This window comes from Tenrec ecaudatus, chromosome 14, assembly GCF_050624435.1.
Source record: "Tenrec ecaudatus isolate mTenEca1 chromosome 14, mTenEca1.hap1, whole genome shotgun sequence".
Classification (NCBI taxonomy): Eukaryota; Metazoa; Chordata; class Mammalia; order Afrosoricida; family Tenrecidae; genus Tenrec; species Tenrec ecaudatus.
The window spans coordinates 120,371,631-120,397,163 of NC_134543.1; the positions used below are offsets into that span (position 1 = coordinate 120,371,631).

Here is a 25,533-nt window from a genome sequence, read left to right on the forward strand (position 1 = left end):
ACATTGAACTGCTGCTAACTGCAAGGTCTTCAGTTCAAATCTACTAGCTGCTCCTCTGGAGAAATATGAAAATGTGGTTTGCTCCTGTAAATATTTGTCGTCCTGGAAACCCTACACAGATTCACAGAGTCAGAATCAACTCAAAAGCAGTGGGTATCAGGAGGTGAAGAGTAGGATGAAATACAACTGATGAAGAGCTTGCTCAGATTCCTAAATGGAGCCTGACTTCTAGTTAATCACTGCCTTTGCTCTGGGCGTGGTGCATTTCCTTTTTCCTCTCCGTCTTTCTTGTATTGGCCTTGATCACTCACTACCTGCCCTCTTCATACCTTGTATCGCACTTTTTCATTTAAAACCATCACTTTGTGGTATTACTGACTCAACTAATGCTTTTCAATCGAATGTGAAGATTGTTCTTGTAACATAATGGTGGGCATACCCTAGTTATGAACCCTATAGCTCGCTTTTACCCATTTTCTCTCTCTGGGGTATCAGTATTTGAGTACATGCTACAATACCCACTCCTTTGACACAAATTTGAATCTCAACCACCTAATACACTGCAGCTCTGAGCTAGCTGCCCAGAGACTCCAGTACCAAGGCTCAGGCCACATCCAAGTTCAACTCCAACTCCAACATTTTCAGGGCAAGCATGCAGGCCGGAAATGTGTCTTCCATGACAGAGGGCTCCCCAGAACCAGCGTCCGGCCACTAAGTACACACGCTGAAGCATATTTGTGGGACAGTCCAAGTTCGGAGAGGACGTTTTACGTCTGCTTTCCCAAGACCACCTTTCAATTTTGTCTTTCGTGGAGGCCTGACTTGCAAAGAGAGAGGCCCAGGCTACATCCTGTTGTTATGACAACTCGAGACCAAAGGGGGGTGTGTGTGTCCACGGCCATCGAACCAATCAGCGTGCGCGAATGCCTTCGGGCTGAGCCAATGAGAAGGACACGCCGTGCGTAAGGCCGCCCAATGGGTGAGCTCGCGCCGCGTCTTTTGAATCCTGGGCCGAGGAGACAGCCGGAGGTCCCCAGCGGAGCGGCTCCAGCGCCGAGGCCTAACGGCGCCGGGGAGCCTGGTGCCCTCCGCGTCAGTCAGTGTTCACTCCCGGCTCGGGCTGCCTGTCCCTGCGGACTTCGCGTTCCTGATGGCGCTGCTCCGGCGCCCGACGGTGAGTGGGCCCGGCCACCCCCACTCGGGTCGTGGGCTTCGCCGTAGCTCTCTCCGCCTCCTCCAGCCTCTCGCCTGCTCCCGGCCGCGTCGCCCAAACCGGCGCTGCCCGGCCCTCCTCGGGGTCCCCGTGGTCGCGCCTCTGAGGTCCGCTGCCCCGCACCTGGGCTTGGGCTCTGGAGTCCCCTCCCTTCCGGGGGCCCTCGGGTGGGAGAGGTGGAGGGAAGCGCGCCCGGGCCGTGCCTGCCAAACCCCCCTCGCAGCCCGGACCCCTCGACCGCCAGGTGTGAGGTCTGCTAATCAAAGGGAACTTGGGGGGTTGCTTCGCCTTCCCCCCTAATGCTGTCACCTGAGGGGTCTGTTGGTGGGAGGTCGGGAGGGAGAGTGCAAAGGTGACCTAGACTGTAGTCTTCTGAATGGTGGCTTCATCGACAGCTATGCCATAGAGATCCCCACCCCACCCGGTCACTACAGTTTGCCTTGTGTGATTTCCCCCATTCTTTTTGCACCTGTAACCTTCCTCGCTAAGCACGGCACTAAGGTCTGTTTTTGCCTCTTTACGAAAACGCATTGTTTTTACTCAAGGGCAATAGGAATTTTGTGTATAATTTGGACCAGTATGGCAGCTGGAGAGAAAACTGTTCGCAGACATCCAAATGTTCTTGTGTTTGGGATAGATTGCCCGTGAGCGTGAGTAGTAGTGGAATGCTCTGCTGAAAACCAGAGGGCTCTGGAAGACACCTGAGTTCCATTGCTGGCTGAAAGTGATTTCGTTAAAGCTGCTTTTCCTTCCAGATGAATGTAAACGTAGTCACACGACTAAGCTTTAAACTCTTAAGCGTTTTTTAAAAGAAATTGACCATCACTGCTGCAAATGTAGTATGTAACTACCGTCTATACTCAAATATAAGCAGACCCAAGTATAAGCCGAGGTACCTAATTATTACCTGGGAAACCAGACAAACTGATTGACTGGAGGATAAGCCTAGGGTGGGAAATGCAGGATGTGGATTAACACAGAGACCAGAGGGGAGAGACGGAGCACAGCCACAGTCACATCCTCACCAGTTCAGCTGCCTCTAAGGTGCTTCTGGGAATTGGAGCTGTCCAAGTCATAGGACAGCTCTGATTGGTTAGATGTGGGTAAACAAACATTCAAAGCCCTGCAGTGTCAGCGGGGTTTTGAATGACAGCAATCACCCCCGAGATGTTACACCTAGGAGTACCACTGACCCGTGTATAAGCCGAACCCCAGTTTTTTCAGTACATTTTTTTTGTGCTGAAAAACTCGGCTTATACACGAGTATGTACGGTAAGTCTCCTGATGGGTTGAGTCCATGCAGTTTTCAACTCCTGCCCCATTCTGGCATGTATTTCTAATCTAGTCTATGAGGTACTTTAATAGTAAATTTATTTCTATTCAAGAAAGATTGTCCCTCCCCCTCTGTAGGGTCCACCCAAGTCCTTGTTGATAGATTTATTTATTTATTTTTATTGTAGTTTCTTTTTTAGGATTACCACAAAGTCCACTTTGACTCACAGGGATCTTGTAAGGTAGAGCAGAACTACTCCACAGGGTTTCTGAGATGATCAATCCCTCCAGGAGCCAGATAGCTCATCAATTTAACTTGTGAGCTGGAACAGTCAACCTGGGCGTTAGCAGCCCAATGTTTAATCTACTCTGCCACCAGGGCTCCCTTTTTTAGGAATAGGACCCCACAACTTTTAGGGTTAAGATGTGTTTTTTCCGTATGAAGGAAGTATTCACCGATGCTATAAATTTAAAACTTCTCGTATATATATATCACTTTTGCTAGCAATATGTTGCTAGCATATTTTTCTAAAGCAAGTTGAAGTTAACTAGGATTTTTTTCTTTCCTGCAATTCCAACCTTCTTTAAACTTGAGACCTAAAACTACTTTATCTAAAAATTAGTTCCTTTCTAAGTGATCTTAGGATGCTGTGCCATGAGCGCTCGGTCATGCATGCCAGGAAATGTGGAAGGCAGCTACTGAACAACTGACTGGCAGAGACCCACACTTGTGCCCTTTCTGAAGAAAGGTGATCTGGAATTTGGAAGTTAGTGAATAATAGCACGTATTTCATGCAACTAAAATTTTGCTTGAAGCAATTAAAGAATAGACACAATTCATCCCCAGGGAGCTCCCAGAAATTCAAGCTGGATTTGGAAGAGGACGTGGAGGATATCATTGCTGACATCAGGTAGATCCTGGCTGAAAGCAGAGAATACCAGAAAGATGCTTACCTGTGTTTTATTGCTCTGCAAAGTCACTCAGTGGTGTGGATGGATCATAATGAATTATGGATAATATTGCAAGGAAGAGAAATTCCAGAACACTTCATTGTGCTCATGTGGAAGCTGTGCATAGACAAAAGGGCAGTTGTTTGAACAAAACAAGGTTTAAAATCAGGAAAAGTGGGCATCAGGAGGATTGCATCCTTCGCTATACTTAATGAATCTATATGCTGGACACAAAATCTGAGAACACAGACTTTATGAAGAACATGGCTCAGGATCGGAGAAAGACTATAGCCTTCAGTGTGGTTTACATTTCACATAAAACAAATTGTAACAATGGGACTAATAAACAGCATCAGAAAACGGAGAAAAGATTGAAGTTGCCCAAGATTTTTTACTTGGATCCACAATCAACATCTACGCAAGCAGCAGTCCACAAAGTAAGTGGTGTGTATTGCACTGGGGACGCTGCTACAGAAGCTCCAGAATGTTAAAAGCTAAGGTGTCACTTTCATCCCTGTAGTGTGTCTTTTCTGAGCCATGGGATTTTTAGTTGCCTCACATGCAGGTTAAAAGTGGACAATGAATACGAAAGACTGAAGAATTGATGTCTTTGAATTGTGTTGCTGATAAAAACTGTTGACTTTGCCATGGGCTGGAAGAAGCACAACCAGGATGCGTCTCAGAAACAAAGATGGCAGGACGCTATCTGACTCCATACCAGTCTTTAGGGAAGGACAAGATAGGTGTCAGCCAAAAGGAGGAAGGTGGGTCTTCATGGAGATGCGTTGCTGAAAGGTGGGCTCAAATAGCAGCAGTTGGGAAGAGAATTCCTTTTGTAGAACCCCGAGTCACAGCGAGTTGGAACTGACAGGATAGCACCAAGCTTCCACTCCCTGACAGCCATCGAGTCAGTTCTGGCGTGGAGCCGCTGGTGGTTTCAAACTGCCTGCCTTGTGGTCGGTAGCCTGCCCCGGAACCACCACTCTGCAGCTCACTGACCTTCAACAAGAATCCTTAATAGATGGCTGAGTCTATTCTATGAAGAGTTTATTTTAAAAGACTTTAAAAGATCATGTCTAAGGGGGCACTTCTTTCTAGTATGGTGGAAGAATCAAAAAGAGCTGATGTTTTATACAATCAGGCATATTGTAGTCTCAATACTGTATCCTAATTATACTTATCAATTACTTATAAATACGAGGGGTTCAAAAAAAAACCCCAGAATTTTCTTCTCAAAGCTATCTATTTATTTATTTGTTTATTTATTTATTTATGACAAAACAACCTTATCACCTTCAAAGTACACTCCATTGCACTCAATACATTTGTCAAATCTGCAATTCCATTCTTGGAAACATTTTTCTCTCTCATCTGTTTACATGGCTGACAGCACCTCCCTTGTATTTTTCTTCACCTCTTCCATGTTGTCAGATCACGGTCCTCTCATGTCCCTCTGCAGTCACGGAAACAACAAAGGAGCGAAGTTAGATATGGTGGACTGGAAAACACTCCTAAAGGCCAACAAACAGTCCTTGAACTACCACAAGCTTTTCTTTTTTTGTTGTTGTGTTTTTTCACCCCATTGGCTTTTTGTTGTTTTGTTTTCTTTTGCTGCTTTGTTTTGCTCCGTCTTGTTTTTGTGCAGGTCTGTCTAAATAAGATAGGTTGGATGAACTATCTGGAGGAGAAAACAATGGGACTGACAGTTCCTGGGGGACATGGGAGAGGGGGAGTTGGGGGTAGAGGAAGCGGTGTTAACAAACCCAAGGACAAGGGAACAACAAGTGATCCAAATCTGGGGTGAGGAGGGTGTAGGAGGCCTGGTAGGGCGTGATCAAGGGTAATGTAACTGAAAGGAATTACTGAAACCCAAATGAAGGCTGAGCTTGGTAGTGGGACAAGAGGAAAGTAAAAGAAAATAGAGGAAAGAGCTAGGAGGCAAAGGGCATTTATAGAGGTCTAAATACAGACATGTACATATGTAAATATATGAGGATGGGGAAATAGATCTATGTGCCCATATTTATAGGTTTAGTATTAAGGTGGTGGAACGACCTTGGGCCTCTACTCAAGCACTCCCTCAATGCATGAATACTTTCTTCTATTAAATTGGCATTCTTTGATGCGTACCCTCCCGACCGATGTCAACTGATGAAGACAAAGCGGGTGAATAAGCAAATGTGGTGAAGAAAGCTGAAGGTGCCCGGCTATCAAAAGAGATTGTGTCTGGAGTCTTAAAGGCTTGAAGGTGAACAAGCGGCCATCTAGCTCAGAAGCAATAAAGCCCACATGGAAGAAGCACACCAGCTTGTGTGATCACAAGGTGTTGAAGGGATCATGTATAAGGCATCATCAGAAAAAAAAAATCTTACCATAGTGAATGAAGGGGGAAGTGCAGAGTGGAGACCCAAAGCCCGTTTGTCGGCCACTGGAGATCCCCTCGCAGAGGGGTCTAGGGGAGGAGATGAGTCAGTCAGGGTGCGACATAGCACTGATGAAGAATACAGCTTTCCTCCAGTTCCTCAATGCTTCCTCCCCTCCAACTATCATGATCCGAATTCTACCTTGCAAGTCTGGATAGAGCAGAGGATGTACACTGGTGCAGATAGATGTTGGAGGTACAGGGAATCCAGGGCGGATGATACCTTCAGGACCAAGGGGTGTGAGAGGCGATACTGGGAGGGTAGAGGGTGAGTGGGTTGGAAAGGGAACTGATTACAAGGATCTGCATGTGACCTCCTCCCTGGGGGACGGACAACAGAGAAGGGGGTGAAGGGAGACGCCGGATAGGGCAAGATATGACAACATAACAATCTATAACTTATCAAGGGCTCATGAGGGAGGGGGGAGCGGGGAAGGAGGGGGGAAAAAAAGAGGACCTGATGCAAAGGGCGTAAGTGGAGAGCAAATAGTTTGAAAATGATTAGGGCAAAGAATGTACAGACGTGCTTTATACAATTGATGTATGTATGGATTGTGATAAGATTTGTATGAGTCCCTAATAAAATGTTTTTTAAAAAAGTAATATATAGAGGAAATTAGGTAAGTTATTTTACATTGAGGAGACTGCAATGAATGAGATAAAGTAAAATGTATGAATTGAATGTAAAATTGATGATCTGCTTTGTAAATCTTGACCCAAGACACAATGGAAAGTTAAAACAAAACAAAAATAGGTACATTAAAATTATAGGGTGCTCTGATAGTGACTTGAAGTTATCTGAAAAATCATCATTTTTCTCTAGTGTCCAAGTTTCTTACCGTAAGATAAGTGGGAGGATCTGTATAAAATAGATGAGTTATTAGCTCAATTTACGGTGATATTATCGATTATAAACAGCATTTTGGGGCCCAAGAAGTATCTGTCTCAAATAGATCTAGATCTTAGTATTTTTATTTGCCCAAACTCTTCATTAATTTTGTTTGTCTTTTTTTAGGTGCCCAACGATTTGGAAAATGTTGACAAAGAAATTAATTCTAAAACTAAGAGTCATGTGACTATCAGACGGGCAGTTTTAGAAGAAATTGGAAATAGAGTGACAACCAGACCCGTCCAAGTAGCTAAGGTAACTGCCTCCCAAGAGGATGGTACGTGTGCTTGCTCGGAGTGATCCCATACAGCACTGCAGGGGAACTTGCCGGCTCACCCCGTCACCTTTCTTTGTCCATGCAGAAAGCTCCGAACACCCGGTTCCCTGCTCAAACCAAAACAAATGTCAAGAAGCAACGGAAACCTACTGCGTCGGTGAAACCAGTGCAGGTGGAAATGTCTGCTCCAAAGGTAGGGGCTTCTAAACTTACTAACAGACCTTACGTAGCCAGCGTTCAACTGGGCTGTAAGGATTTCTACAACTTCTGTAAAACATTCACCTTTGAAGCAATCCTGTAGGAAATGAATGCATATGCTTTTTTAGTGATGGTAGCAGGCTTTAATGTTGTAATCTTAAAGAGCAAAGCTAATTGCCTTACTGGCTAAGTAAATTTAACGTTTTCGGAGGGCAGTTTGGTGGGCTTTTTGAAACTAATTCACCCTAAGGATGAAGGTACCTAGGAACACTTTAGAAACTCATCCAAAACTCAAACTCGTGTAAGAGCAAGGTAATCCCCAAATCCTGTGCTTAGAATCTGTAGTGTGTGTCACTAGTTTGCTTAATTAATTGGAATTAGTTACACTTATATAATTAGAAGTCACTAGAATGCTAACGGACCCCACTGGCTTATTCTCCTTCCACCATGTTCAGACGAATGTGGCCATTCCCTTCTAAACTACCTGTGCAGTTACTGTGGGACAGATCCTGGGGTGGGTGCTGAAGACGCAGCAGCAGCTGCACGCTTTTCTGTTCAAATAGGGATAGCTAGAGACACACATAAATACCCACTCACACTTATATGTGTTTTTGGTATGTTTGAAAATTTTAGACGTGAAGCATTGGAATATCTTATTTCCTAAATAGGAAATATATTGTGTTAGTCCGGGTAGACTAGAGAAACAAATCCATAAAAACTCATAAGAGAGAGTTTAATATAAAGAGAGTATAATAGAGAGTTTTATATAGAGGATAATAGTACATTCAGAAAGCATCCCAACCCAGTACAGTCCAAGGCCATAAGTCTGATATTACCCCACATGTCCAATACCAGTCTATAAAGTCCTCTTCAGACTCATGAAACACATGCAGTGACACCGAATGCAGGACGGTCACAGGCCAGTGCGTGGAAAGTCTTTGGATCCAGTGGTGTTGTAAGCATCTCAACACTGACAGGGTTTCTGTGTGGCTTCTCCAGTTCCCAGGGCTGCATCAGGGTAGGTCCAATGTGGCTTCTCAGGGATGCCTTGCAGGGAGTCATTAGAGAGTCTCTCCTGCCTGTAAGGAGGAAATCCAGATTTCCCAGAATTCTCAGGAATAGGCCATGCCCACAAAGAGGCTTCCTTGGCTGTGATCTGATTGACAGACTAGACTCCACCCTTTCACTCTTAATCCTTAAATTAACAAAGGATTATATAACTACCACATATATTAAACACATACTGTATTTTTCCAATGGTGTTTAGGCTGAGTAAGAGTTACTTTGTCCTCAGGAAGCGAAGCACATTTAATTAGTGATCCTAGAGCATGAAGCAAATTAAATCCATGATTCTAGAGAATGATGGCCGCTGACAGCATAGGGATGAATATTACATGCCAATGACCATCCTTTGGAAAGTGCACTGCTGGAGGGAGAGATTTCCAAGGGATCGAATGGTCAGATAGAATGTCACAGTGTAAGTGGGAGAACGGTGGCCATTTGGAGGAACTAAGCTATAATAAGAAGAAAGGCCCCAAGCGGCCATGGGCCTATGATCGTGTCTTTTGCGTACAGAGGCTCGCAGCCCCATGAGGTTGGGGTCTACGTGAGGAGCTGGAAGGTGTTGCAGGAATGGTTGCCGTTGGAGTTGAAGGCCTTGGAGTGTGGCTTCCACCCTGGTGGGCAGTCTTATGGATAAAATCGGCTCATAAATTCTTAGTCCCCTTTTGTATTTTGGCTTTCCGTGTTATGTTAAGAGACTTTGCCAGTGAAGACATGTTTAAGCCAGTCTCAGCAGTGAGATGTGAGAAGAGCCAATTGGGACAGAAAATCATAGGTTGGGGGAGACAGATGCCTGGCCACATGGAGATTACCAAGGAGCCAATGAAAAGAGACGGGGCCTTTCTCTGAAGCCTGGGCTTTTAAAAAAACTTCCTCAACAGTGAGAGAATAAATTTCGGTTCTCTCGAACCACCTACTGTTTCTACTGTAGCCACAATAGGTGATGAATCGAGACAAGGAGGAAGGAGCTAGTGAAAGTGTTGAGAAGGGGAAAACTGAAAGAAATGGGGTGTTGGGGAAAGGGTGGCCCAACTGCCCTCACAGAGATAACGAGAGTCTGAGCCAACCAGCCCTCCCCTAACTGCTTACTTGTCCTTCTGTCCTTATCTGCGAGGAGTGCCAACAACAATACTGACTGTGTCAACATGTCCCAGAGCTCCTTTCAGGGATATCGTCCTATGCATTTAGAAAGAATGATTTGGATGTTACTTCTTAATCCTTACATCCACCTTTCCTTGAAGGCTTCTAGTGACCTCATGATTAATAAACCCAAAGGGAAATGCTCAGACCTGTGCTTCTTGCCCAAGGTGCTGCGTGTCTATAGGTCATTGTTTGAAACATGTTCCTCCCATGTTTCAGGACAGCTGGACACTGTGTTTCCATGGGCTATTCCCCGTTTCCAGTACATCTGTCTTTTTCACTTATCCCAAGAAAATGATCAGAGGTGTATCATCAAGGGTCTTCAAATTGTGCATTAACGAATGGCTCTTACGCAGTAGAGAAAGGGCCCATGAGAGAAAATCCGTAAAAGCATATAACAAAGTACTATGCAGTCATAAATAGGAGGCTTCCAAAGGTTCAGGGAAATGTTCTGTTACCTTTCGATTCCATTTTCCATGAATGTTTGGGAACAGCCTCGTGTATTTTCTTAGAATGATTAGGAAACATGGAGATGCTTGTTACAGTAAGTGGAAAACTCAGGTTGCAACACAATGTGTACACTACTAACCCCAGATTCTCTTTTTAAATTATGCATTTCTGTCCTAAAATTTTTAGACTAATTCCTATAGGTACATAGCACTGTTAGAATCAGAAAGGGGGGAGAAAAATGATAATTAAAAAAAACACACCCACACACAGCCAAAACATAGCGAAGAAATAAAACAAGACAATGTTTGCTCCCCTGACCGCCACAGCTCCAGTGTTCCTGTGTTCCCTGCACACATCTTGGCTGAGCTCTTTCCGCTCCAGCTCCCTGACAGAACTGAGACCCCGTGCTGAGGGGCCGGCCCCTCGGCCCTGGTGGCATGGCAGTTGACATCCTTGGTTGCTCACTGCAAGGCGGGCTGTCCAGAGGCAGTTTCCTTCTTTCCTTTAGGGCCACCTGGAGTGGGAATTGACGCAACAGCTCCAGGTCGTTGTTTGTTTCTTAACTCAGGCTAGGTAAAAATCACCTCTGGATAGTCTTAGTTTTAGGAGACATGAAGGGTTAATGAAAAAGAGTTACTTTTTTTTTAACGGTTCTATTGGCACTTCATCCACCTATCATATAATTCAGTAGGTCAGTCCTCTGGAGAAGAGTGTACAATCATCCCCCCATCATTCTAGAACACTTTCTTCTTCCTGGTACTCATTGGTATTCATGTAATCGTGGCAAAAATACTCAGAATACATTCTCCAATTCAGCTTCTACCTGTGTAACTCTGTGCCATTGGTTATATTCTTCACGTTGTACAGTCATCCTTTCCAAATGATCCCATCACCATTGACCGAGAGAAACTCCATGCCTAAGCAACAACTCTTCCTCCTCAGCAGTGACTCTCCAGTCAAACCCACCTTTTCCTCAGGAACATAGTGCAAAAGTTACTGTAAGCTCACAACCGGCGGAGAGCCGTTTCCTGGCAGGTGAGCCCTCCGCTTGTCTGCCTGCTGGTGACTGAGCTGGGCTCTCTGGCTTTCAGTGTGCTGCCTGCCCTCTCTGCAGAGAGGAGCCCCGGTGGTAGAATGCTTACGTGCTCAGCTGCCTATCTGCAGAGGCTCGGAACCTCCCCAGCAGCTCCGTAAGAGAAAAACATTCTGTGAAGATAAGCTGTGAAAGAAGGCCTGTCACGTGGGTTGCCGTGAGTCAAAATTGACTCCACAGCACCCAGCAACAACGATCTGCAGCGTCATCGCTGCTCCCGCACAGCCAATCCCTGCAGCTGTGGGAACGCCAGCTCAGCTCCACAGTTTCCAGCTGCGTGACCCTCTGGAAAGCTTAAAACATGAGGCCGAAGTCATGAAAGCAGATGTTCCCAGCCTTCTCACTGAAGGCACACTGTCTCCTTTGCAAATCTACAGAAAGAAAGAAAGACTGCAGGGAGTGAGTGACTCACAGAGAGCCCTGGCTGCGACCCTGAAGAAATGCTAGCCCTTTGCAGTTATTCTCAGACACTCATTTCCTGCACATTTTCAGGAAGACAGCTGGATTTTGCTGACTCACGAGTGAGTGTTTTGAAAGGAAGGCTATTCAGTGCCCACTTGTTTGTTGGGCTCTAGGAAAATCCTGCCTTCGGATAGCACCCAGTGTCCTTGGGACTGACAGGGTGAGTGAATGCGTTAAAGCATGTCATCACAGAGCTGAGCTAGAAATTCAGATGGATTTTGAGGTCACAGGCTCGATAGTCATTATTGAAATGAATGTTTTATGGCCTAACTTTACCAAATGCAAAAATCTCTGTGTCAAAGGGACAGAAGCAACAACTGTCCTTTTTTTTGGTTAGTGCTTTTTATCTTAAGTAAGAAATGCAATTATGCAAAGCAAACAGAGAGACAGAGTTGGTGTAGGAACCCACCCAGTGGAGAGTACACAGAATAAAAATGTCACTTTATTTTCACTGTCTTCCAAACCCCATTCTCTACAGCTAATCTGATAACACGGATCCTAGCTACCCCGTGTATAACGCCCTGGGCGGCTAGCGGCAACAGCACCGGCCACTGTGAGGGAGAAGGCGTGGCAGTCTGCTTCCATAAAGGTTTATCACCTTGGAGACTCTGTCACCCTGCTTTGTCCTGTAGGGTCACCATGAATAAGAACCGACTCAATAGCAGTTGGTTGTTGCTGTCTCTGTCGTCAGTCTCTCGTCTGCCGCACGTAGGATCTGGATATACATAGTCACTGTCATGATGAGTCTGAGCCCACTGGTTGGCAGCTAACCACCATGACAGTGGAGCGTGCACACGCACCTAGAACCAACAAGGTGCTGATTGTCCTGCAATCCAGTTTCCCTTTGGGTTCCTTCAGTTGTTACTCAGTGGTTTACTTGTCGTAAATTTAGCAAATGAGCCCTGGTGGAGCTGTGGTTTGAACTTTGGGCTCCTAGCCCCCCAAGTTGCCTGCTCAAGCTGCTTCTTAGGAGAAAGATGAGGCTGCCCCTTAAAGGTTACAATTTCACAATCCATTTTTATCAAGACTTATGTCACTACCTGTCCGTCTGCATTTACTACTGTGCAGATTCTTCCTCTCAATGGCTCCGGCTCTGGCCAGTGCACCCAGGGGAGACCGGAAGTAGCCTTTACCCACCTTCCCCAGCTCCTCATCAAGTAACCCACTGCCGTGGGTTGATTCCGACCCTGCGGAGCCTTTCCTGGGCTGTCCGCCTCAGAGGAGAACAGCTGGCGAGTTTGTTTGGCTCGGACTTTGTGCTTGTCTCCCACACCCCTCCATGCTCATCTGTTATTCTAGTTTAACGATTTTCTCCTCTCCAATCACTTTTGTCCTTCAAAGGTTTGTGACAGCGAATTGTACGTGTAGACACGGTTGGAATGGGAAGTGCTTTATTATGTATATGTCACCTCAATACAAATATATCTTTAAAGTTTCTAGCAGTTGGCTAGCTGGTGCCGTTCTGCATCCTGGCATGCTTCAGACTCGGGATAGAGAATCGTGCAGCTGGCCCGTTGGGCCCTGGCAACCATCTGAACAGTAGAACCTAAGAGCGGGTCTCCACAACTCAATTGCCAGAGTCCCAAAGAATTACTTTCAAGAAACTCCAAGTGATGGACGTTCCACACCGAGTCTCCTGGTGTCATCCCGGAGGTTTCTGGATAGGGCTAAACTCAGACTCCCTTCTCAGCAGGACTCCGAGGAAGATTCACAACCAGAGGGAGTAACTTCCAGAGATGTGCCAAGAATCTTCTCTTTAAACTGGGTGCCCTGTACTGTCCTCCCTTCCTGGGGAGACCACTAATGTTTATCCTTGAAACCCTTTTGAAGGAAACCTCACCAGCTTATTAAAAGGCACATCTGATTCCATGCCTGTGTGCAAAATTCCCACGCCTTTGCCCGAACCCCGAGCCTGCTGAAGCTGTTGCCCGCTTTTCCAGCCGCCTTCTCCCACCACATGCTACGCCTCCACCAAATCCAGTCAGCCCCAGATGGCCTGCAGTTGGTTGCTTCTCCTGGCGTTTGGGTGGGCTCTCCTTTTGCCCGCTCGTTTTCCTCCAGGTTGTCTTTCCCTCTCTGGGAACCTTAGGTTTCTCTCCAGGGGCCCGTGCACCTCCTGTCATTGGTAACAGCGTCTTGACATCCGGACACGCGTCAGTAAATGGCCTGGATGCCTTTTGCTCCCCTGGCCTGCTGGTCATTTTAAAACCGTTGATTTGAACTGATAGTTTTCATTTTTTGGTTTCTGTTTTGATTTACCCTTCCTAACCCTGGAGGCTGTAATCATGGAGCTTTCAAGGGGATTGAAGTTGTATGTCTTATTATAGAGCCTTCTCTTTGATTATGGATTTTTAGTACCTGAAGACAGATTCCTTAGAGCCTAGGAGTATTGTTGGGTTTCACTTTGAGAGATACTCATTATTCATTGTAAAAGTAATGCTTTATTTATATTGCGGTCCCAAAGATGTCTTCAACTGAAATATAAAAATTTAATTTGCGTGATTTAAAACTTTTTGATTTTTTAATAATAAATAATCTATAAGAAGATAAAATACTAAGTTGTGCATTTACTTGGTCTGGGCTTCCTGCTCCTATTTTATTCATAGACTAGAATGTGCTTTCTTGCTTCCTGGTTGCCAACTTCTGGATTTAGAATTCATTAGTTGGAGAGAAGCAACCATTGCATTTTCAGAAGAGAGTACTGCTAAAGAGGATGATCACTTTCAATACTCTCTGAACTCTGATGGCTCTGTTCTTCATCCCGTATTTATTGAGCACCTACTGGGTACCAAGGATTGTAATAGCTATTTGAGAAATCTTGATGGGCCAAACTAATGAAAATAAATGTTTTTTTAAAGAGCATGCATGCTAGCAGAAGTTGATAGACAATAAATACAATCTATCAGTTCTGTAGGATATTATAGGTTACACTATGGGGGGAACAGAACAGTAGGAGAGATTAGGCCTACGTGTACCGGAGTGGAGTGAAAGGGGGCAGGTTGTATAAGTAGGAGGTCAGGGCAGATCTCATTGGGAAGGTAATATTTAAGCAAAACGTGAAGGTGTGAGGCTCCAACCATGTGGATGTGGGAGCAAGAGCCTTCCTGTAGGGAGAGGCCAGTAGAGGGAGACAGGGGGGTCATGGGGATGGGTGGCAAGTAGAGTAGGGACCAGCACGTCCAGGGTCTATTGACCATTGTGAGGACGAAGGTTTCTATTGACAGTGAAATTGTTGTTAGTTGCCCTGGAGCTGATTCTGACTCTTGTAGCCCCTTCCCCACCCCCCTCGTGAGCACAGTGGACCTGCTCCATGGGATTTTTAAAGTATGACCTTTTGGAAGCGGATTACCAGGCCAGCCTCCCGATGTGCTTCTGGGTCGGATGGAACCTTTCAGCTAGGTCAATGTTTAACTGTGTGTACCACCCCAGGCGTGAAATTAGAGGGTTTTAAGCCAGAATAGTTCTTATAAAATCTTTTCTACAAGTTACCTTATCTTCCTTTACTTTCTACTTTGAAATGTGTTTGTTGTAGCTTCAATGTATTTCAAGAAAGCATGTGATGCCGACCTTTCAGCCAGCTGGCTCCGTCCATGTTGGTCACGAAGGTGACTCCTATGGTGGTGGTAATGCCTGGGCTTTCCTCTGTTGCCACAGGGCCCGCCTTCCTCACTTGAGGAGGTCTCCATGAAGGAAGAGAAACTGTGTCAAGCTTTCTCTGATGCCTTGCTCTGCAAAATTGAAGATATAGATAACGAAGATGGGGAGAACCCCCAGCTCTGCAGTGCCTATGTTAAGGACATCTATCAGTACCTCAGGCAGCTTGAGGTAAGCGGGCCTCGTGTTTTGGCTGTACCAGCGGTGTGGGTTTTTCAACCAGGCTGGGAGGGGATGAGCTCTGCTCCGTAAACGCTTCCCTCCTCCTCTAACAGGTCCTGCAGTCCATCAACCCACATTTCTTAGATGGAAGTGATATCAATGGACGCATGCGTGCCATTCTGGTGGACTGGCTCGTGCAAGTCCACTCTAAGTTCAGGCTTCTGCAGGAAACGCTGTACATGTGCATCGCCATTATGGACCGCTTTTTACAGGTAAGGGGGCTAGTTATCTAGGGTTACCCTAACAGACAGGCCACAAGTAGATGGCTTTAACAACCTATTCTCGCACAGTTTAGGAATCAATATGTCCAATTTCTGGGTGCCTGCTCTAGGGGAAGACTTAGTCTATGCGTCTCGTGGTTCCTCGGGGGTACCCAGCACAGTGACCCCAGATCTCAAGAATTTGCTCTGCTTCCAGCTCTTCTTTCTTGGTGGTAGTCTATCCCTTGCTCTCAGCGGTGATGCAGGCCACACCCCAGGGAAAACTCCCATTCTGTCTGATCAGGCCTGTCCCCTGATCCTACCTAATCCCACTACGTCAGAGCAGAGGTCAGCACCTCACGGGCACACTGACATCATGACATCACTACATGACTGCCACGTTACGCAACAGCCAAGCCTCCGAGAGTGCTGGCCTGGCCTTGCTAACACAGACCTGCCTATGACAGCGGAACTTCACAGACATCGTGCCCGTGGCCCATCAGACACTGCACTTAAGCTCTGTGGGGAGAACACTGGAGTGTGGTGCCTGGGAAGGGAAAACGCAAAGCCACTGGAAGAGAAGCCTACGACTTGAGCTGCTTAAAGGACACATAGTGCAGGTTTGACCAGTGTCATCTTTGGTGATGCCGACTGCTGCTGGGTGCTTTTATAGGAGCAACCTGCTCTGTGTGGGCAGGGGCAGGGGTCCTGTGCTGTCCAGGCCTTCGCCAGGCAGATGGCACCCGCCCCGCAGACCCCGCTTGTGTAGGCCTCCGTGCACAGCTCTCCGCCGTTCAGTTTTCTCATCTGGGAAATGGCGAGACCTCCAAGACGGCAGCCAGCTCTGGGGCTGAGTAGCTCTCAAAGTAAGCCAAAGTATAAACAGAAACAAGAGGAAGTATGCGTGTGGTGAGCCGAGACTGTGCGGCACAAAGAGGGGGGTGGAGGCATATCTATCAGACCCTGACCGGGCATAAACCACTCGTGCCTGGTCCACTGAGCAACAGCCCTGCAGAGAAGGACTGACTGACTTAAAATCCACCTACATGGGGGTTCATGTCAAGTACAGTGTCTCCCCACACCATACAAGTCAAACCCACTGCCAAACAATATGGTCATTTCACAGGTGCGTTTATAATAACGAGGCTGAGGTAATGCAAAATTTAAAATAATCATAGGTGTGGTGCGTTTCAGCAGATTATGGTGATTGGGCAGGAAGACACAGTAATCTTTTAGGTAGGTTTCCAATAATGAGAATTGAAGCACGCCAAGCCCCAGGTAAACACAAAGACCCTTCAGAGAAGCTCGCTCTTATTCCCTATGCTGAGAGAGCCCTCCGCTCAGAGCATTGTGGAGAGGTCCTTCAAGCTGGAGGAAGGCACTTTCGATTGGGGTTAAGGAAATTTGCCCCCTCGCTGCCATAAAGTCAGTCTAAGTCCTAGCAGCCCTGACGGACAAAGGGTAACTCTGGAGCTTTTGAAACTTTGCAGGGGCAGACAGCCTAATGTTTCTTCCTTTGGGCATCTGGTGGTCCAACCGGTCCATCACCAGTGCCTCCAACTCCCAGTTCCAACGCATTGCCATGGAGCTGAAGGCACGCCCAGGGACCTAGTGCACAGGGTGGAACTGCTGTGCTGGCGGGTTTCCGAGACTCTCCACTGTTACAGCAGTGAGAGTCTCATCTTTCTCCTTTGGAGCTGTGAGTGGGTTTGAACCACTGACCTTGCAGTTAGCAGCCCAACATGTAACCCACTACTCTAACAGGTGCCCCTAGGCTTCCCTTAAATTCCTGAGTTTTCACTCAGCCTCATTTCGATTTCGATTTGTCTGTCTACTGATGCAGGGCTGCCACAGACTTTCAAAGCATGATAATTAGGGAGGAGCAGTGACTTTGAATTTGGTCCTCAGGCCTGGATTCCTGCTTACCGTACATACTCGAGTATAAGCCAACCCGAATATTAGCCGAGGCACCTAATTTTACCACAAAAACTGCATTTAAAATGTGCTGAAAAACTTGGCTTCTCTGGTCGTCTTCCCTACTCAATACTTGCGTGTGCTTAAATGGCTTCTAAATCTCTTCTTAGGCCATCTTTTGTCAATGGGAATAGGAATTTTGGTGAGAACTTCATGATATAGTGTGTTTAGAGGCTCGGTGCTGTGCCTGGCACACAGCACTCAGTGAAAACAGTTGGTGGTAGGGGCATGAGCGAAGCCGCGGTGTAGTGCTCCCGGACCTGGCTCCTCCCTGCATTCGCATCCAAGGGACAAACCCTCCACCGACGGGACTTCTGAAAGGCTTTTGCTTCAATTAGATGCAGCCCGTCTCTCGAAAGAAGCTTCAACTGGTTGGGATCACAGCTCTGCTTTTGGCTTCCAAGTATGAGGAGATGTTTTCTCCGAATATCGAAGACTTCGTGTATATCACAGACAATGCTTACAGCAGTTCCCAGATCCGCGAAATGGAGACGCTCATTCTGAAAGAGTTGAGATTTGAGTTGGGTCGCCCCTTGCCCCTGCACTTCTTACGTCGGGCCTCAAAAGCTGGAGAGGTAAGTTCTGGCAACTCCGTGGGATTGTGCTGCTTGATGTCTCCTCCCAGGAACAATGCTCTTCATTTGCGGGCTTCGCTTAGGTAATGAATGACCTGACACTGTCGTGTACTGTGCAGTAGAGTAGTCCTTGTGAGGGATAAGTAGACTACAAAGTGGGTTGAATGCCTCAACCCCATCCCACCCCCACTCTGCAAGGTCACAATCACAGTGGTGGTCTGGGCTTTTTTTTTAAGATCATTTGATTGGGAGATATTACAACTCTTGTCACGGCCCCATACATCAGCTGTATCAGGCATGTTTGTACATATGTTGCCCTCATTCTTCTCTAGACATTTACTTTCTATTGAGCCCTGGGGATCAGCTCCTTTTTTTCCCTCCTCCCACGCTCAACCTCGTGGCCCCTTGATAGATTATAGATTGATATTTTCATATCTTGCATCGACTGCTGCCTCCTTTCCCTTCCCCTCTGGTTTCTGTTCTTCTTCTCCCTAGAGGGTGTGGGTGTGTGAGGTTATGTGCCATTCACTGCGATTGGCACCTCCCTCCCTTCCTCTCCTCCCCTTCCCCCTATCCTTTTGGTATCACTATTCCCATTCCTGTTCCTGGATTCTGTGTGTTGTGAGCTTTATCTCTTGCCTGTAACTATGTACATGTTCGGTTCAGTCCAGAGTGGGAAGCAGCACTGGGGTCATGAGAGTGGGGGGTGAGGAAGTCTCCAGGAACCAGAGGTATATTGCATGATCCTTCAGTGCTCTACTGCACCCTGACTGACTCATCCCTTCCTCGAGATCCCTCTGCCGGGGGATGTTCCATTGTCTACAGATGGGCTTTGGGTCTCCGCTCCAACCCCCTCATCCATTCTCACCAACGGGTGTCTGTTTGTTGTTTGTGATGAATCTTGTGCTGCCTGTTTCCCGGTCCCAGTAAGCCCTCACGGTCGGTCCTGGCTGTCCCTCTGCAGGTGGATGTTGAGCAGCACACTTTAGCCAAGTACCTGATGGAGCTGACTCTCATAGACTATGACATGGTGCACTACCACCCTTCTCAGGTGGCCGCCGCCGCCTCCTGCTTGGCTCAGAAGGTCCTAGACCAAGGAAAATGGGTGAGTGCGGGATTTAAGAAGAAAAGAAATTAGTTAGGTGGTGATTTAGGTCCTGCTGGTATGAAAGGACTTAACATTTCTAGAATGCTAACCTTGAAGCAGCGTTCAAAGTCCTAAAAAGAAAGCCGCTCCGGAGAACCTAGGTGTCCTTCTGCACCCGTCTGCCACGTCTGCCACCGTGTATGCAAATGCAGTGTGGGCCAGGGACCGAATGAGCAAGTCCACTAATAGCTGATGGCATATTTTTAATCTAGTCAGCCCTTCACTCAAGACAAGCCAACGCCTGCCCGACTTGGCCGGTGACGACAGCGTGCGCCATCACTAGAGGGACACAAGGGGTGGAGGGAGGGCACTGTGGAATATTCCCTTTCTCAGGGGCCAGTTCAAGGCTGCAGCTAAGAGGGGTTCTGTTCTGTAGTGATGAGAGGTGGGGGCAGACAGTCTCCTCAAAACCCAGGAGGTGATGAGAAACCATTTTATAGGAGCCTCCGCGGGGACCTGGGGACAGAGGGAACCTCCCATTGGGAGCTGGCTCAGGACAGCTTGTCCCTGACCTGCCATCCTCTCCCGCCACCTTCAGGGGGATCACAGTGCTTTGTGGAGACAAGTTCCCTGGGCTAGGCCTCTGCGTGCCTTGTCTGGGCAGAGACACATGAGGTTCCCAAGGGGCCTCAGGCACAGTATTTGCATTTACTAAGGGGATGTAGGTGAGACACGAATGCAGACAGATGCACGTGTGGGTGGGCTGGCACACGGTAGGAGCTTAGAGCTGGGAGCAGAAGTGTTCATTGTAACTTTTTATCTAGTGTTCGGCTTTTGAACAATCGGAATGTTTTTGTTTTTCCCCATTCACAAAGGGGATGTGTTTACTTACTTATTTTAAATTAAAAATCATTTTATTGGGGGATTATCACAATCCACTTATCAACTGTATCAAGCATATACATATGTTGTCATTATTTTCTAAACATTTACTTTCTATGGAGCCCTGGGTATTGGCTTCTCTCCCCCCCGCCCTCACGTTGCCTCCTGCCACCCTAGTGACCCCTTGATAAATTATTATTATTTTCATGTCTTACATGGACTGCTGTTTCCCTTCCCCCGTGGTTTCTGTTGTTTGTCCCCCGGGGATGAGGTGGTGGTGGTGTTTATGAGTCCATCATGGAAGCCTCAAGAAACCAGAGGAAGATTGTGTGTTCCGTCAGTGCTATCCTCCGCCTTGGCTGACTCGTCCCTTCCTTATGACCGTTCTGTGAGGGGATTTCCCATTGCCTACAGATGAGTTGGGGGCGTCTCTGCTCCGAGCCTCCTCATTCTAACAATATATTGTTTGTTTGTTTTGGGTCTTCTGTTGCCTGTGACCTGATCCCATCGACACCTCATGATCACACGGGCCGGTGTGCTTCTTCCATGATTAGAATGTTCTATGCACACCTTAAAATAGAGTTAAATCAACTTAGGGTAACAGAATACAGCGGAAGGAATTAATTCAAATAACTTTTTTATAGGAGTGAAATTCGTTCATGTAACATCAAAACCGACCATTTTATAGTGAGCGTTCAGTGGGTGGCATTTATTGCGATTGCATTGTGGGACTACTGCCTCCATCTCACCCCAAACATTCTGGCCGAGAAGAAACCCGCTGAGCAGCTACTCTCCGTTCCACCTCCCTGCCCACCCAGCCGGCTTTCTGTCTCTGGAGTTCTCCATGCTGGCTTTTAATGTAAATGGAATCATATGAGATTTGACCCTTTGTACACTCACCTTTTGTACAAATAACTTGAGTGCCTGTGTTTCCATATAGCTTTTGAATTCCGCATTCTCACTGTTCGGACTGAGTAGCCTAGAAAGTTCGACTATACAAAAGAACAAGAATGATAAGGACACTTGAAGTTACTTAGCTTATTGTTGATAGCAATGTGGCACTGTAATTCCAAAACGATTGTATGTATATTGTAGCAACTACAAATGCACTGCCAGTGGGTGCATTCGGACTCACAGTGACCCTGCGGGACAGCCTGGGACTGGCCCTGTGGCTTCCTGAGACTGGGGTCTTTGTCGGAGCAGGAGCCTCATCCTCCTCCTGCAGCAGGGCTGGTGGTTGCCACCGCTGACCTGACAGTTTGCAGCCCAATCATCTAAGCAAGTAAATGTATGCCTTCTATTAAGATTAAAATAGTCCCTAACGATATAGAAGAGATATGTGTTAAAAGGCAGAGCCCCTGAGATCTTTAGCTATTGGTAACTTGGTAATGCAAGCGGCCAGAAACAGACCTGCTTCTTGGATCTTGGATACCCAATACTGTTACCTACTTAGGAACAAGGCTTCCCAAGAGAAATGGTTGATTCCAGGGCCCCGCCAGTGACAGTAAGAACAAGGGAAGCCTAGAACCTCTGTACCTACAAGCACAACCTTTCAAAGGTGGCCACTGAACTGCTTACTAACAACCAAGTAGTGGTTGCTCAGGGGAGAAAGAGAAGCCGTTTGTGCTCCTGTAAGATTTCTCATCTCCCAAGGGGGTAGGGGTGGGGTGGGTGTTAAGACCCAGAATCAGTATGAATTGGAATCGACTGATGGCAGTGAGTTTGGTTTTGGTTGGATGGGATCATTGCAAGCAGCCTGTAGGAAATGGCTTGAAGGGGCTCTGACTGACCCGGTTTGGTTCAATTTTAGCATCTAAAAGAATAATGAGGAAGGTAGAGTCTAATGTCACTAAAAAAAGAGTGAATCTCCAAGTTTGTTTTTAAGTAGAAACCCTACAAGTTAAAAAGGTTAATAATATTAGAAATGCATTGAACGAGTGCAATAATTGATTCAAGCAAGGGGCATTAATGAATGCTAAAATAATTAGGTAAATAATTTGGGGAGCTTATCGCCCACATATATGTATTAATTCCAAAGAGAACACCTTTAAAGAGTTCTTTGTTGAAACGGAGAAAGCTGGCACCTAGTTCCCTGGACACATGACCCAGTGTGGCATTACTGATGGCCGGATCCTAGGACGGGATGTGCATTTGATGCACGGAGCAGCACACATGCAGCTGTCATCCTGAAGTGGTGCACATTGCCGTGTGCTCAGAGCGGGCGGTGCCTGGCAGCCCACTCGAGAGGAACCCGAGTTCATCTGTAACGAGGAGCACACGACGTAGGGTGGCCTTTCTGTGAACAGAGGCCCCACCCCTGTCTCCCCTGCCCCGACAAGGGGCTGGGAGCCTCTCTCTTTGTGGTGGAGGGGGGCGTTTGACACTAGGAAATAATCAGATACATCCAGAACACAGGACATTCGGGAAGTAACGTCCTGGGTACATTAGAAAAGTCAATGTCAGAAGCTAAAAAAAGGAAGTTGTTTTACATTAAAAAGAGGGGAAGGAGAAGAAAGGGGGAACTAATCAGAAGGTTGACTATAAAACCACCCCCAAGGGGGGCAAATAATAGCAATGTGGGTGAAGGGTGGCAACGGACAGTGTAAGATAGGAACTAACAGCTATGTAATTGATCAAGGATTCATGAGGGCGGGAGGGTGGGGGAGGCACTGATAGCAAGGGCTCAAGTAGAAAGAAAATATTTCGGAAATGATGACAACATGTACAAGTGTGCTTAATACAAATGAATTATGGATCATTATAAGCTCTGTAAGATACCCCCAATAAAATTATCAACAATAATTAAAGACTTTATAACCAAAAGTGTTGCACATACCTTGACTAGATTTTTAAAAATTCTAGCAAAGATCTTTTTTGAATAATTGGGGGGGATTTGCATCTTGATTACATGCTAGGTAATAGGGAATAATTGATACTTTTCTTATTTGGTGATGGTTTTGGAAACGGAAAATGCTTCCCTGGAACATTTAGGAGTGACGTGCCATTTTCAACTGGTTCAGTCAAGAATGTTTATATGTGTACTGTGCATGCAAAGAAATAAATTAGGAAATTGTTAACTGGAAAGCCATCTGGGTGTTTTGCAAAACATGAAACATAGAGTTACTTTGTGACGCAGCCACTGCGCACAGTCTGGAAGGCAGGAACTGAGCTACTGGTGCGCAGATAGTCGTTGCAGTGTGATTCTCAATAGCCAAAGGCACAGCGGCCACCCACGTGTCCATCAGTAAGATGACTAGATAAACAAACTGGGGTGCGGCTCCCACTGGGAATTACTCAGCCCTCTCTGCCCTCTTGTTGCCTGTGTTCCAGAGTGTCAAGCAGGAGTACTACACTGGCTACCGGGAGAACGAAGTTCTGGAAGTCATGCAGCACATGGCCAAGAACATAGTGAAAGTAAATGAAAACTTGACGAAGTTCATCGTAAGTACCGTTTGCTGCTGCTGCTGAGCGCCTGGGCCTATGGGTTGCCTTTGTGGGCGTGACGGGTTTGGTGGCGGGGATGGAGTGCTTTGATGAGTCTAAATTCTTGGGCTAGCGGACTTTATCTTTCCTGGACACAAAGCCGATGGGCAAGTGATGTGTAGGCCTGATTTGTAGTCCGCCAAGCCCGCCGTTGGCCGCCATCTGAGCTCCGTCCTCCTAGCCATGTCCTGGGAAGGCTGGTGGCACGTGGTCAGGGGGAGCAAGGGCACCTCAAATGGCTTTGTGGGAGTTTTGGTGTTCGGGGTCTGTTGCTCTCAGGGTCTCAGTGTTCTTTGGGACAGTGACTGAGAGGCACCGACTAGTGAGCAGGGTGAAGGAAGCGGGCGAGGAGCCCTCCCTCTAGGATGCACCCCAGGGCCCGGTGGCTGTTTGTCAGTGGGCCCCCTGGAGAGAGCAGGAGCCAGGACATGTGCCCCTGTCCTGTGCTTGGTTATCGGGTGGCCCCAAATAAAGGTCTGCTGACCATGTGCCCGGAGTCTGTACCACAGACGACCGTCCAGTGTCCTCACAGTGGTTCGCTCTCTGTGTGTGTGCTAGCATGATTGAGTGCACTGGGGAAGCAGAATGTGTTCTCACACTGAGGCTCTTGTCTGGCGTCCGCTGAGCTCCAGGTGCCACTCACAGTTCTTGTCCCACCTTGCTGCCAGTCCCAGCTAGCTTGTCCTGTCTCAGTGGCAACTGGGTGTGATAGGCACATCTCGCTGTGCGCTTATGGGAGGAAAACTAGCCTTTGAGCCTTGAACTCACTTGATCTCCCAAATGAGTCTGATTTGCTGTGGGCAGAGGGGGCAGGCTAACACGGTATGACTCCAGCGTTCCAGCTAGCATCGTCATACTAGGGGCCAGGGCTGGCCCTTCGTCACTTACCATGGAGACAGGAGTGTGAGGTACAAGGTGGGGCTCCTGATGTGCGCTTCATCCCCACTGACTCCTGCAGGCCATCAAGAATAAATATGCAAGCAGCCGACTCCTGAAGATCAGCACAATCCCTCAGCTAAACTCGAAAGCCGTCAAAGACCTCGCCTCACCTCTGCTGGGAAGGCCTTAGGCTGCTGCCACCTTGCCCTGGGAACTCTCGGCTCTGTACATAGTCCTCTGCGCTACTTCATCAACTTTTCCTGAGACCCACTACTAAATGTATATGGAGGAAAAATAAAGTTACCAATTTTTCTTAAGGAAGCCCTTGCATTTTTATTTGTATGTTATATATGAAGAAATCCATGTAAGTTAGATTTCACTTTTAAAAAAAAGTTTAGTTTTTATGAACAGCATGCAAACGATTGCCTCTGTGGCCTTAGGAAAGAGCTTCCTACCCCTTTACAAAAGGGAAAGTTAGAACTTGCCCTCACTAAACTAATTCAAGCTGGCAAGTCTATTCCCACTCCTAGCCACCTCACACAGGCTTTCTGAGGCTCCCCATGGGAGCAAACCCCCTCAGCCTTTGTCCAGCAGAGCGGCTGATGGGGTTGTATCGCCCACCTTGTGGTTAGTAGTCTCCTGCCTGAGCCACAGTGCCACCAGGACCCCTTTATTCATTCCTAAACATCTTAAGTGTTAGATGGATTCATTATAAATTAATAAGATAAAAGTGTTTACTTCTTGAACTTCCTTGAATGCCCCCAATTCTTAAGTAGAATCACTCAGCCCACTGGGGCACAGGTCACCAGAAGTGACCATTGTAATGGGCTTGCTCTCAGAAGTGCAGCCGAGACTGGGAACAGCAGTGCTAGGGGGCCAGGTGGCGTGCACTGCTGGAGCAACAAAATGAGTCTGTAATAACTGAAAGCTCAAATGTGGGGCTTTTCCTGCAACGCTGTTCCCACTACATCAACCCGATCTATGCCTTCCACTGCATTCTGGCTCAGTGACCCTGTGGGACAGACAGTAGAACTGTGTCCTGAGTCGCCAGGGTGCTACACACTGGCACAGAAGCAACTGCCTCATCTTTCCCCTATGGGCTGACTGGTGGATTCTGATCACCAACCTTATGGTTAGCAGCTGAAGGT

General features: G+C 47.0%; 1 protein-coding gene across 1 annotated transcript; it reads left to right on the forward strand.

The window, feature by feature from the left end:
• The first annotated feature begins 1,004 nt into the window (after positions 1-1,004).
• On the forward strand, positions 1,005-24,702 carry CCNB2 (cyclin B2). Its single transcript, XM_075531590.1, has 9 exons — positions 1,005-1,174; positions 6,874-7,002; positions 7,110-7,217; positions 15,084-15,254; positions 15,359-15,517; positions 17,818-18,054; positions 19,019-19,159; positions 23,354-23,464; positions 24,465-24,702. The coding sequence occupies exons 1-9, from the start codon at positions 1,151-1,153 to the stop codon at positions 24,573-24,575; spliced, it is 1,191 nt and encodes a 396-aa protein (XP_075387705.1). The 5' UTR covers positions 1,005-1,150; the 3' UTR covers positions 24,576-24,702.
• Positions 24,703-25,533: the final 831 nt, after the last annotated feature.

Bases quoted from the DNA above. Each gene is read 5' to 3' on its own strand.
- CCNB2 (XM_075531590.1), top strand. From the start codon at position 1,151: ATGGCGCTGCTCCGGCGCCCGACG. The intron at 18,055-19,018 runs GTAAGTTCTGGC...GTCCCTCTGCAG, and splicing joins GGGCCTCAAAAGCTGGAGAG to GTGGATGTTGAGCAGCACAC. The intron at 23,465-24,464 runs GTAAGTACCGTT...TGACTCCTGCAG, and splicing joins AAAACTTGACGAAGTTCATC to GCCATCAAGAATAAATATGC.